General features: G+C 42.1%; 1 protein-coding gene across 3 annotated transcripts in view; it reads left to right on the top strand.

The window, feature by feature from the left end:
- The window catches only part of BAZ1B (bromodomain adjacent to zinc finger domain 1B), a 68,923-nt gene that overhangs the window by 40,464 nt on the left and 15,575 nt on the right, over positions 1-12,884 (top strand). For all 3 annotated transcript variants that reach the window (XM_032326780.1, XM_032326781.1, XM_032326782.1), the window contains 6 exons: positions 300-438; positions 1,615-1,745; positions 4,708-4,813; positions 5,849-5,947; positions 9,804-9,981; positions 12,475-12,657. In XM_032326780.1, coding sequence (XP_032182671.1) covers positions 300-438; positions 1,615-1,745; positions 4,708-4,813; positions 5,849-5,947; positions 9,804-9,981; positions 12,475-12,657 — 836 coding nt within the window. The remainder of the gene's footprint in view (positions 1-299; positions 439-1,614; positions 1,746-4,707; positions 4,814-5,848; positions 5,948-9,803; positions 9,982-12,474; positions 12,658-12,884) is intronic.

Raw genomic sequence — 12,884 nt, 5'->3', positions numbered from 1 at the left:
TTTTCATCATTAACAGTAGTGACTTGCTGAATAACTCCCCAGAGAGTATTCGGTACGTAGCGATTGCTTTTATGCACAAGTGGTTACCTACCTTCACTCTCCGGTCTTTTTTCTTGTCACCAAGGCTTCTAAGCTTAATTACAGTCAAATTCCTCAGGACTGAAATAGGTTTTATTTTGAAATAGCTGGTCTGGTTTTATTCATTCTGGTCATTTTGAGGATCAATTAATTCCATTTAAAAACTTTTAATAGAACTTATTAGAAAATAAAGTCTAGTTGATTCTTTTGATCTTTACCAGTGAAACTAGAACGCGAAGCTGAAGAAGAACGAATACGAAGGCACAAGGCAGCTGCTGAGAAGGCTTTCCAGGAGGGAATTGCCAAGGCAAAGCTAGTCATGCGTAGGACTCCTATTGGTACAGATCGAAACCATAACAGGTAACTTACTAGATTTAATTTTTGTCACCTTTTAGGGTTATTATATTGTTCCTAGTTTTGAAACTCTAAAGTTGTAGAATAAATAAGGTATTCCGTTTATGGATTTTGGAAACCATCGGTCATCACACGTTTATTGGATGTTTTCTATGCCACATGCTGGAGTTACACAGTTAAATAAGACACCAGCCGGTTCTTTTTTTTTTAAGATTTTATTTATTTATTTGACAGAGATCACAAGTAGGCAGAGAGGTGGGCAAGGGGAGGGGGAAGCAGGCTCCCCACCTAGCAGGGAGCCTAATAAGGGGCTCGATCCCAGGACCCTGAGATCATGACCTGAGCTGAAGGCAGAGGCTTAAAGCCAGTGAGCCACCCAGGTGCCCCAGACACAAACCTATTCTTTTTTTTTTTTTTAAAGATTTTATTTATTTGTCAGAGAGAGAGAGGGAGAGCGAGCAAGCACAGGCAGACAGAATGGCAGACAGAGGCAGAGGGAGAAGCAGGCTCCCTGCCAAGCAAGGAGCCCGATGTGGGACTCGATCCCAGGATGCTGGGATCATGACCTGAGCCGAAGGCAGCTGCTTAAGCAACTGAGCCACCCAGGCGTCCCGACACAAACCTATTCTTAAAAAAAAAAAAATAAATAAAAGACAGAAGAGGCGCCTGGGTGGCTCAGTGGGTTTAAGCCTCTGCCTTCAGCCCAGGTCATGATCTCAGGGTCCTGGGATCGAGTCCTGCATCGGACTCTCTGCTCGGTGGAAAGCCTGCTTCCCCCTCTCTCTCTGCCTGCCTTTCTGCCTACTTGTGCTCTCTCTCTCTCTCCCTCCGTGTCCAAAAAAAAAAAGACACAACCCTGTTTTTGAAGGTACCACAAATAGGAAACCTAAATTATTATGATGGGTGAAACATAATCCAAATAGAGGTCATTAGAAATGGTAATACATTTTACATGTGTGTATTGTGTGGAACCTGAAGTAGAAAATACTAGAAGTTATAAAAGTTACAGATATGAAGCGAACTTCAAATTTTAAAAATGTTGGTATTCTGTGCCTTACTTTATCAATTGTATGGGTCTGAACGTTCAGTGATGATAACTCTGTAGTCCTCTCCCCCAACAGTAAAGTCATCCCATGCTCGTGATCTGTCATTATTTTATTAACACATGGTTGTGATTTATAGGTACTGGCTCTTCTCAGATGAAGTTCCGGGATTGTTCATTGAAAAAGGCTGGGTGCATGACAGCATCGACTATCGATTCAGTCACCGCAAAGACCGTGCGGACCCTGCTGATGAAGATTACTGTCCCCGGAGTATGTGTATCTATCAGTTCTTATACCCTGCTCGAGTAGACTCATTAGTAAGGACTGTCTTTCCTTGGTCACTTTTTCTTTTTGCAAAGTTTATTTTCTCCTTAGGTAGATGTATTTGAGTGGGGTAGGAGGATATGAAATGCGTGGAAGAAGGAAGGAAACTGACATTTGGTTATGAGCTTTGTTCCGGGTGTGTGGAAAGATAATGAGCTTGAATATTGGGATATTTGGGTATTAGATTTTTTTTTTAAGATTTTATTTATTTGTTTGACACAGAGAGAGCAAGAGAGGAAATATAAGCAGGGGGAGTGGGAGAGAGAGAAGCAGGCTTCCCACTGAGCAGGGAGCCCAATATGGGGCTCGATCCCAAGATCCTGGGATCGTAATCTTGAGCCAAAGGCAGGCATTTAATGACTGAGCCACCCACACACCCCTGGGTATTAGATTTTATACAAGTAGTCTTCAAACTCTCTTCTTTGGAAGTTTCTCTGTAGGTACCTTAATGGCTGGAATTGAGGTAAAGGGCTAAGAAGACAACTTCATTATTTATTTATTCAGTATGTACGGAGCATCTCATGTGTGCCAACCAGTTTTTCATATTTTGTGGTACCAGAAAGCAAACAAGACAGATAAGGTCCTAAATGTCATTTAATTAAAATTCTAGTGAGGGAGGAACACAGCAAATAACTAAAAATAAGTGACTGAGAAAGAGTCATGAAGGGTCACTGATGTTCTTTTTCTTGGCCTGGGTTCTGATTACACAGGGGTGTTTGATTTATAAAATAAATAAGTATAATTTTATAAATGTATATATATTTTTTGAGGTGCATATATACATCGAACATAGATTATGTGTAACATTTGTAACACGCATATGTTATTTCAAGAAAGAAGTTAAAAGGGGGAGCTGCCTGGGTGCTTCAGTCATTAAGTGTCTGCCTTCGACCCAGGTCATGAACCTGGGGTCCTGGGATTGAGCCCTGCATCGGGCTCCGTGCTCAGCAGGGAGCCTGCTTCTCTCTCCCACTCCCCCTACTTGGGTTCCCTGTGTCTCTATCTCTCTGTCAAATAAATAAAATCTGAAAAAAAAAAATTAAAAAAAAAATTTTTTTTAATTAAGAAAACCCAAGTGGTCAGGTTAGATCAGTTTTCCTCATCCTCAGCATTACTGACGTTTTGGGTCAGATCTTTTTTGGTTGTTTTAAGAGTTGGGGCGGGGTAGAGGGAGAGAGGGAACGTGACGCAGAGCGAAATCAAGAATTGGACGCCTAAGTGACTACGCCACGCAGACACCCCCAGGTCATTCTTCATAGGTGGGGCTCGTCCCGTGCATTGTCACACATTTAGCAGCGTCCCTGGCCTCAGTGGAATAAGTGCTAATAGTGACAATTAAATGTGTCTCCAGACATTGCCCTGTGTCCACTGGGAGGCAGCCTGGCTCCCTGTGGAGAACCACTGGGTTAAATGATCTGCAGGCTTCCTGCCAGCTCCGCTTTCTGTGACCTAACGAAGATTGCTTCTCAAGTATTAGATCATCACACTTCTTTCAGAAATCTTTTTTTTTTTTTAAGGTTTTATTTATTTATTTGACAGAGAGAGATTACAAGTAGGCAGAGAGGCAGGCAGAGAGAGAGAGGAGGAAGCAGGCTCCCCGCCGAGCAGAGAGCCCGATGTGGGACTTGATCCCAGGACCCTGAGATCATGACCTAAGCCGAAGGCAGCGGCTTAACCCACTGAGCCACCCAGGCGCCCCAGAAATCTTTTTAAAGGCAGTTTTCCTTCATTTAGAGACGCTCCTATCCCAAACTTAAAACTCAAAAAATTGTTAAATAAGGAAATTAATATGTAGCCCAAAGGCAGTTAAGGCATTTTTATACTGTGTTAATAATAGTAAGTGTTACGTTGTAGCACTTTGGTAGAAAAATCTAGTTTTGGTAGAATTTGTAAAAACTTACATTAAGGGCAGGTATGTTTGAGAGCGGTAAATGTACAGTCAGGACTTTTAGACCTGGGGGAGGGTTTCCCACAGGAGGAGACACTGATTTTATGATGTTTTCCAGAAGCTTAATGGGTGTCCTTAGAAATCAGGTCTCCATAATTGTAGCTCCCAGGAGAAGATGGGCGTTTCAGGCCGCACTCCCGGCGCATCCCAGTGGGCACTGTTGCTTCGTGTTCTCATCCTGGCAGGGCTGGTGTCTTCACAATCACGTGATCGGAAGACTAACAGGGTGATGTGTTTGTAGTGCAGGGAAGGTGCGGAGGGTTGAAGGGGAGAGGGAGGAAGCAGGGGACAGAACCAGTTACAGTGTTAGGTGAGGCCTCAGAGATAGGCTTAAGATCCATCCGTATTCATGTCCTACTGTGTGGGAGCTGACTTAGAAAAAAGTTTATCGTCTTTGACTTTTTGAAGCCTCCAGGGGTAAGTTTATAGTAGTTTATGTGTTTCATTTGTGCCAAACCTCACGTACAAAAAACAAATGGATTATTTGCTTTGATATAAAGTTATTCAGTCATCCCACTCCATTCTGAGTTGTAATACTCTAAACTTCAAACTGTGCAGCTGTTCAGCTGTGTAGCCAGCAGACATCTCAAAGAATGTGCTGTGTGTAAGCTGTTTAAGAGAAGTCCGCGCCTGTCGTACACTGGATGGATTGAATAGGTGGCATCTGTGTTACTAGTTGTTGGATTGGCGCTGTGTCCTGTTTAGGTTTGAAATGCGGAATTGGGGCCGCCTGGGTGGCTCAGTCGTTAAGCGTCTGCCTTTGGCTCAGGTCATGATCCCGGGGTCCTGGGATGGAGCCCCACATCAGGCTCTGCCCCTCAGTGGGAAGCCTGCTTCTCTCTCTCCCACTCCCCCTGCTTGTTTTCCTTCTCTCACTATCAAATAATTACAAATAAAATCTTAAAAAAAATGCGGAATTGGGTATTTACTGTATTAACCTAATGTTTACATTTTTTTTAGGTAAGAAAGCAAACCTAGGCAAAAATGCAAGCATGAACACACATCCTGGACCAGCAGCAGAAGTTGCTGTAGAGACCACCATACCCAAGCAAGGCCAGAATCTATGGTAACGTGAGCATTCATTGGGTTGCTCCTTCTTTTTCCTGTTAAGAAAATGTTTAATCTAGTGACACCAGTCTTAACATCTGTTAAGATCATTTTGTATGATTTTGATTTCTTAGATATGTAAACTTACTCCTTTAAAAACAGGTTTGAGTTCTGTTTAGTTGGTTGTTGTTTTTTTTTGTTTTTGTTTTTAATAAGAATATATTCTAAGCTTTGGAATTTTATTTCCCTCTTAAAATGTAAGTTTGTATATGTTCTTGGAGCAGATACAGGATTTCTGTCATTTATTTATTTATTTATTTTAAAAGATTTTGTTTATTTATTTGACAGAGATCACAAGTAGGCAGAGAGGCAGGCAGAGACAAAGAGGAGGAAGCAGGTTCCCTCCTGAACAGAGAACCTGATATGGGGCTCGATCCCAGGACCCTGAGACCATGACCTAAGCCAAAGGCAGAGGCTTAACCCACTGAACCACCCAGGCACCCCAGGATTTTCATCTTTATTAACTGAAGAATATAAATTGTATACATAGCCATTCATTTGCTTTTATGTCCATATTCTTTTAAGCAGGGAAACAGGTTTTGAAAGGGTCCCTTTTATTTTGTGATTGCATTAACTGTTTTGCCTATGATTCCTTTTGGTTTAATGACCTATAATTTTTAGATGTAGGTTTACTCTTCTCTAAAGAGTAGAGTATGGACAAGTGTGTCAGTTGACTTTATAAAATTTGTCTCGTATTTTAGTAGGAAACATTGGCTCCGGTATCCTAGGATAAAGTTATGGATAAAGTATGGACAAGTGTATGGACAAGTGTGTCAGTTGACTTTATAAAATTTGTCTCGTATTTTAGTAGGAAACATTGGCTCCGGTATCCTAGGATAAAGTTAGCCTTAGGTCTCATTGAAATGATAAATTATCTGTTCTGCTTGTGAGCAAGATTGGAATTCTGTTCTCCCAGCTTCCACCAACAGTCTTAGACCCTTTCTTAGTATTTGATTATTTTTCAGAGTTACTGATTCTGTGTTGCTCCTTTTAGGTTTTTATGTGATAGTCAGAAGGAACTGGATGAGTTGCTAAATTGCCTTCACCCTCAGGGAATAAGAGAAAGTCAACTTAAAGAGAGACTCGAGAAGAGGTAAGGATTTTCATCTTGCTCTACACGGCTTCTCTTCAGCATACGTATTATAAATGTCTTAGGGGTTATTTGTGTATCCATAAAAGCAGTAAACGTAAATTTAAAAAATTACGTAACCCTTTTATGTTCTTATTGCTTGGGAGTTTCTTGACTCATGCTTATTTGGAAAAGCATATTTTAAAATTTATTTTATTTTTTTTAATTTCTATTTATTTATTTGATAAACCTATAATGTATTATTAGCCCCAGGGGTACAGGTCTGTGAATCGCCAGGTTTACACACTTCACAGCACTCACACCATAGCACATACCCTCCCCAATGTCCATAACCCCACCACCCTATCCCTATCCCCCTCCCCCCGGCCACCCTCAGTTTGTTTTGTGACATTAAGAGTCTCTTATGGTTTGTCTCCCTCCCGATCCCATCTTGTTTCATTTATTCTTTTCCTACCCTCAAACCCCACACCTTGCATCTCTGCTTGCTCATATCAGGGAGATCATATGATAGTTGTCTTTCTTCGATTGACTTATTTCGTGGAAAAGCATATTTTTAAGCCCTGTAGATACAGTGCAGCAGGATTGTTCATTGATTCCCATGTGTCATGCACTGAACTAGACTCTCATTAGAGTTAGGCAGCCTTACAAAGGCAGTTCCATAGCATTTGGCATTCAGAAGTATTGTCAGTATTGGAAACAGCCAGAAAATGAAAACTCCCTAAATGTCCATCAGCTGACGGATAAACAAAATGTGGCGCATCCAGAAATTCAGCCACCAAACGGAACAAAGTACCGACCCGTGTTGTAGCTGTAACAGGGCTGAAACGAAAAAACGGACTGAATCAAAGAAGCTAGACAAAGGCCCATATCATATGATTCTGTTTATTTATTTTTATTATTTATTTGAGAGAGAGTTTGCAGAGAGAGTGAGCATGAGTTGGGGGGGAGGCGCAAGGACGGAGGGAGAAGCAGGCTCCCCACTGCGCAGGGACCCCAACAGAGGGCTCCAGCCCAGGACTCTGGGATCGTGACCTGAGCCGAAGGCAGACACTCAACCAACTGAGCCACCCAGGTGTCCCCAGTAGGATTCCATTTATGTAAGACTTTCAGAGTAGGCACCTCCACAGGGACAGAAAGAAAGTAGAATTGCGGTTTCCAGGGGCCGGGGGAAGGGGAGAATTGGGATCGAGGTGCAGGGTTTCTTCTGGGGTGATGAAAGTTTTGGAATTAGATAGTTTTGATGGTTCCACAACATTAAAACCACTGCAAATGTATGCTTTAAAGTGGTGAGTTTAAGACTGAATTATATCTTTAGAAAGCTCCAAACAAATACTAACTACATCTAGATTTGCTGGTGTCCTTCCTGTTCTAGGCATTGCCCCTGTCCCAGCCAGGGCAAGGTTTAGGCTGAAGGCCGCCTTAGTGTCTGACTGCATGCTTTCGTAGTTGAATTTGGGTTTGATTGAAGGAAGAAGTAATGTATCATTCAGTCTACAGTTGCAAGTTTTCTAGACTTTTGTGAATGATAGCGGATGGGTACATGATACTAGTCCACTGCTTAATGCATAAATTAATTAAAATTGTATTCAGAATCATGGTGTCTTATTGAGAACAGGTAAATTAAATTAAGAAAGACAAGGGAAAATGTCAGTATACCAGCGACAAAGTAGTATGGTTCTATGATGTACCTCCTGTTTGTTAACGTATTTGATTGTCAGGGTTAAAAACAAAACTTACACTTTGTTTGGTTTTGTTGAGCATTAAAAAAACCCCAAGCACATACCTTGCTTTTCTGGGTTTGAACTTTCTAAAGGCTGTCAAGCATACATAATCTTGGAGAGTTAATGTTCCTCCCTTAGCATTAGTTTACCATAGAGCCATCCATGTTTCATACTGTTTTGTTTTGTGTTTAATTGAAGTATAGTTAATACTCAAAATACTGGTGATTTCAGGTTTCATCCATGATTTTTATAACCGAGTTCTGTCATTTTCCTTTCTATATACTGTTCTGGGAATTTGTAAAATCTTTGTGATTCTACTTTATTTATCTCTTCTCTTGCTGGTGGTTATTTGTATTTCCTTTGGGTAGCCAAAGGGATAGGATAATGTATCACAGACCAACCAGTTGAAGTTCACGTTTCTAAAACAGTTATATACGCTCTTTGCAAGACAGTAAGTGATGAAGGATATGAATTGCAGGGTGTGCTCAGTTACCCACTTCAACTAAAAAAGAAGCTTATTTTTTTTAAGATTTTATTTATTTGGGAGAGACCACAAGCTGGGTAAGGAGAAAGAAAAAAGCAGACGTGAGCAGGGTGATGGGCAGAGAGAGAAGGAGAAGCTGACTCTCCTCTGAGCAGGGAGCCCAATGTTGGGGGCTTAGGCCCATGACTCGGGGATCACGACTCGAGCTGAAAGCAGGCGCTTAACCAGCTGAGCCACCCAAGTGCCCCTCAGTAAAAAAGGAATTTAAAAACAAAATGATATCAAGCCAGTTGGAAACAGAGAAGTAAAGTTTTTTCTATCCATTGAACATTTATAAAAATTAATCATATACTTAGCCACAAAAGCAGTCTCAACGGATTTTAAAAATAGAGAGTTTCAGGATATGGTCTCTGATCAGATTGCAATAAAATTAGAAACAAATTCCTTAAAGATGTCCGAAGAGATCTTAACTGACAGGCAGTTAAACACATTCATAGATAACGTCAAAGAAGAAAATAAAGGGAATTCTGCAAAGCAAGGGCAGTCCTTTGCAAGAAAGCCAGTGGGACACAGTGAAGCTGTATTCAGAGGAAAATAATATTAAAATGCTTATTTAGGGGTGCCTGGGTGGCTCAGTGCGTTAAAGCCTCTGCCTTCAGCTCAAGACATGATCCCGGGGTCCTAGGATTGAGCCCTGCATCGGGCTGTCTGCTCAGCAGGGAGCCTGCTCCCCTTCCTCTCTCTCTCTCTGCCTACTCGTGATCGCTGTCTGTAAATGAAAATAAAAATTTAAAAAAAAAAAAAAAGAATGAAATGGGAGGGACACCTGAGTGGCTCAGTCATTGAGTATCTGCCTTTGGCTTGGGTCATGATCCCATGGTCCTGGGATCGAGCCCCTCATCAGGCTCCCTGCTCTGTGGGGAGCCTCCTTCTCCCTCTCCCACTCCCCCAGCTTGTGTTTCCTCTCTTGCGGTCTCTCTCTTCTTCTCCGTCAGATAAATAAATAGATCCTTAAAAAAAAAAAAAAAAAAGAATGAAATGGGAACTTAGTATACTTCAGCTGAGATGACCTTGAGCTCAAGTTTGCATTTTGTTGTAAGAAACCAGCAGTGAAGCTTATGGTCTCGCCAGAGTGTGTGGCTGGGACCTCAGCGGGTCAGTCTTTAATGTGAGAGTGAACTTGGAGGTACTTGTGTAGAATTTCAGCCGTTTGACATTTTTACTATGTTATGAGGCATTGTGGCAGGTGATTTAAAGTTGCCTCATGTCGGTAGCATTTCCTGTAGCTGACGTGGGCAGATGGGTATTCTCTCTGGAGGAGCCCAGCTTCAAACCAGGCCTCAGAAGAATTTCCACAGATTCCATCCCGAGAAATGCATGGTGAAAAGGTTAAAAAAAAAATACACAGACCAGGAACCATGAACGAGAGCTGGGTGTTAAGCAGGACACTTCAGGTACTGGAATTATCAAATACCAAAAATAAGAAGCGTGTTTTTCAAATGAATCAAGAATAAGACAAATTTGAAAATGTGTACAAGAAACACAAAACTAAAGAGATCACCAAGGAGAAATGAAGATCTGAGTAAGTCTTCTAGAAATGAAACCTGTCATTCAGAGTTCTTTATTTTCCCTTCCTGCTCCCCAACTTTTCTAGGTACCAGGACATCATTCATTCTATTCATCTGGCCCGGAAGCCAAATTTGGGTCTAAAATCCTGTGATGGCAACCAGGAGCTTTTAAACTTTCTTCGTAGTGATCTCATTGAAGTTGCAACTAGGTTACAAAAGGGGGGACTTGGTTATGTGGAAGAAACATCGGAATTTGAAGCCCGGGTAAGAACATAAGCAAACACCCTTAGGAGATCTGTTACTCATGGAAACTCCATTTGGAATGATTCCCTGATACTGTTCTTGACTTCCCATATGACCCTGGAAATCATGTGTGGGTTTATTTGAAAGACCTGTGGAACCAAAAATTCTCCATGTACATTTGATACTTGTCCTTTGATATCCAGAAAAATCTAAGTGGCTTGGATCCTTTACTCAGAAAGAGCTTTTCTGGTTTTGTTTTTTTAAGATTTTATTACTTTTTAAAAAAACTATTTATTTGAGAGCAAGTGAGCACGAGCAGGGGAGTAAGGGAAGGGAGAGGGAGAAGCAGACTCCCCACTTGAGCAGGGAACCCAACTCAGGGCTGATCCTAGGACCCTGAGATTATGACCTGAGCCGAAGTCAGACCCTTCATCAACTGAGCCACCCAGGCACGTCTAAGATTTATTTTATTTTTTATTTTTTTAAAAGATTTATTTGAGAGATCACAAGTTGGCAGAGAGACAGGCAGAGAGAAAGGGGGAAACAGGCTCCCCACTGAGCAGAGAGCCTGATGCGGGGCTCGATCCCAGGACCCTGGGATCTGACCTGAGTCGAAGGCAGAGGGTTTAACCCACTGAGCCACCCAGGCGCTCCTAATTTTAAATAATAAAGTCCATGTAACTCGGAGGACACTAATAATTGTGGGTCTTTTCAAATCACTCATATGCATTACACCATGTGTATTAGTCCTGTGTTTTGAGCAGTTGCATCTTTTTTCTCAATTTATAGAAGTACATTCCATTTCTTTCAGTCTTTATATCACTTTGGGGTACGTAAAATAGCCCATGGAGTTGATAGGATAAATCTTCTACTGTTAAGACTTCTGTATTTTTATTTCTTTGCTATTAGAATTAGAATTAGAATATGTGCATCTTATGTATGTAGCTTTTTCTTTCTCCTTTATTTTTATTTATTTATTTTTTAAAGTAACCTCAGTGCCCATTGTGGGGCTCAGTCTCACAATCCTGAGATTTAGAGTCACGGGCTCTACAAAGTGAGCCAGCCAGGCACCAGCACTTTTTTTTTTTTTTTTTTTTTAAACTAGTCTGGTTATGAATTCATGGTACATTTTGTAAGAAAAAGGATTTAAATATCTGTATTGGTCTGATGATTTTTTATTTTATTTTTTAAAGGTTGTATTTATTTGTCAGAGAGAGAGAGCACTAGCAGGGGTAGCAGCAGGCAGAGCAGACAGGGAAAAGGAGGCTCTCTACTGAGCAGAGAGCCCCATGCGGGACTCGAGCCCAGCATCCTGGGATCATGACCTGAGCTGGAGGCACCCGCTTAACCGACTGAGCCACCCAGGTGTCCCTGTTCTAACGATCTTTTAAAGAATTATTCAACACTAAGTATTTTTGCCAGTTTTAAATATAATACTTACTTTTTTTTGTTGTTTATTCATTTATTTATTTAAAGATTTTGAGAGAGCGCATGAGAAGGGGGAGTGTCAGAGCGAGAAGCAGACTCCCCTCTGAGTAGGGAACCCGATGGGGGACTCGATCCTGGGACTCCAGGATCATGATCTGAGCCAAAGGTAGTCACTTAACCAACTGAGCCACCCAGGTCCCCTAGTTTTTTGTTTATTTAGCAGATATTTACCATTTGCCTACTTAGTGTCGAACCCAGGCTCACACCCTGCTAACATTGGGTTATTATCATTCTTTGTTTCTCTTTGTAGTTAGAAATGGTATTTTTTAAATTGACATGTTTTGCATGACTGAGAAGGTAACGTTCTTTCAAGAGTATGACTTGGATCAAACTGATTTAGCTTCTGTCCTTATGCATAAAATAGATGTGAGGCTTAGATGACACCGAGTATGGGAAGTCGATTACCTGGCTTACAGTGTGTGAGCTATATAGTGGGTCAGTAAATGTTTATTTTCCTTCTCAGTTTTTCTTTCCCCTGAGTCTGTCGTTCACACGTAGTAAGCACTCGTTTGCTGAATGAATGGATGAGCTCCCTAACTTCCCAAGTTAAATAGAGGGAGTTTAAGCATCCTGTGGGTCTCGGGGAAATGGAAGTAGTCAGCTTCTTTTAAACCTATAAACCACCCACTGAACTGAGGACCAAGGTAAATTAATGTGGTGTGACCCATTTGGGGCCCAGATTGATTTGAATTTAGTCAAAGATGGTCTCCTTTTTTATTTCCCCTCGCAGAGAGCATTCGATATTTTGAGTAAATACAGAATTTTACTACCACATGTGGGGAGGGGTTAGCTTCAGTGAAAGACCTGTACCTCCTAGGAAAACCCCCAGTGGAGTTGCTTTTGGATAAACTTTCCCAGTGATGCTGAAACTGGTGGGGAGTTGCCCCCGGACAGGCTTACGATGAACTTCCCCCACACGCACGTCAAGTCCAGAGTAGTGCAGAGATGACCCGAGTCCCGGTGTGTGTGGGGGGGTCTCCTGTCACCTCGGCCTTTCGTTCATTCTGTTTCTGGCATTTCCCGTAGGTGATCTCGTTAGAGAAACTGAAGGATTTTGGTGAGTGTGTGATTGCCCTACAAGCCAGCGTCATAAAGAAGTTTCTCCAAGGCTTCATGGCTCCCAAGCAGAAGAGGAGAAAGCTCCAAAGTGAAGATTCAGCAAAGATGGAGGAGGTGGACGAAGAGAAGAAGCTGGCCGAGGAGGCGGAGGTACGCTGTTCGCGGAGACGGGTCTTGTGCCGGGGAGCACGGCTCTGATTCGGAAGGGGCTCTCCCGGCGCTCGTACCTCCTTAAAGCCCCGTGTCCTGAGCTGGTGGTCACTTTCCTCACTTCTGCTGAGTGCTGTGGTTTTCACACTGGTCTGTGGAGCACCGCTGGACAGGGTCTCCGAGGGCCCCGTCCCCTTCTACCGAGGCTGATGGCTTTTTAAAAGGCG

The sequence above is a fragment of the Mustela erminea genome, chromosome 20 (genome assembly GCF_009829155.1).
Source record: "Mustela erminea isolate mMusErm1 chromosome 20, mMusErm1.Pri, whole genome shotgun sequence".
Classification (NCBI taxonomy): domain Eukaryota; kingdom Metazoa; phylum Chordata; class Mammalia; order Carnivora; family Mustelidae; genus Mustela; species Mustela erminea.
Note: the sequence above shows the minus strand (reverse complement) of the source record. Positions and strands in the feature narration are given on the sequence as shown.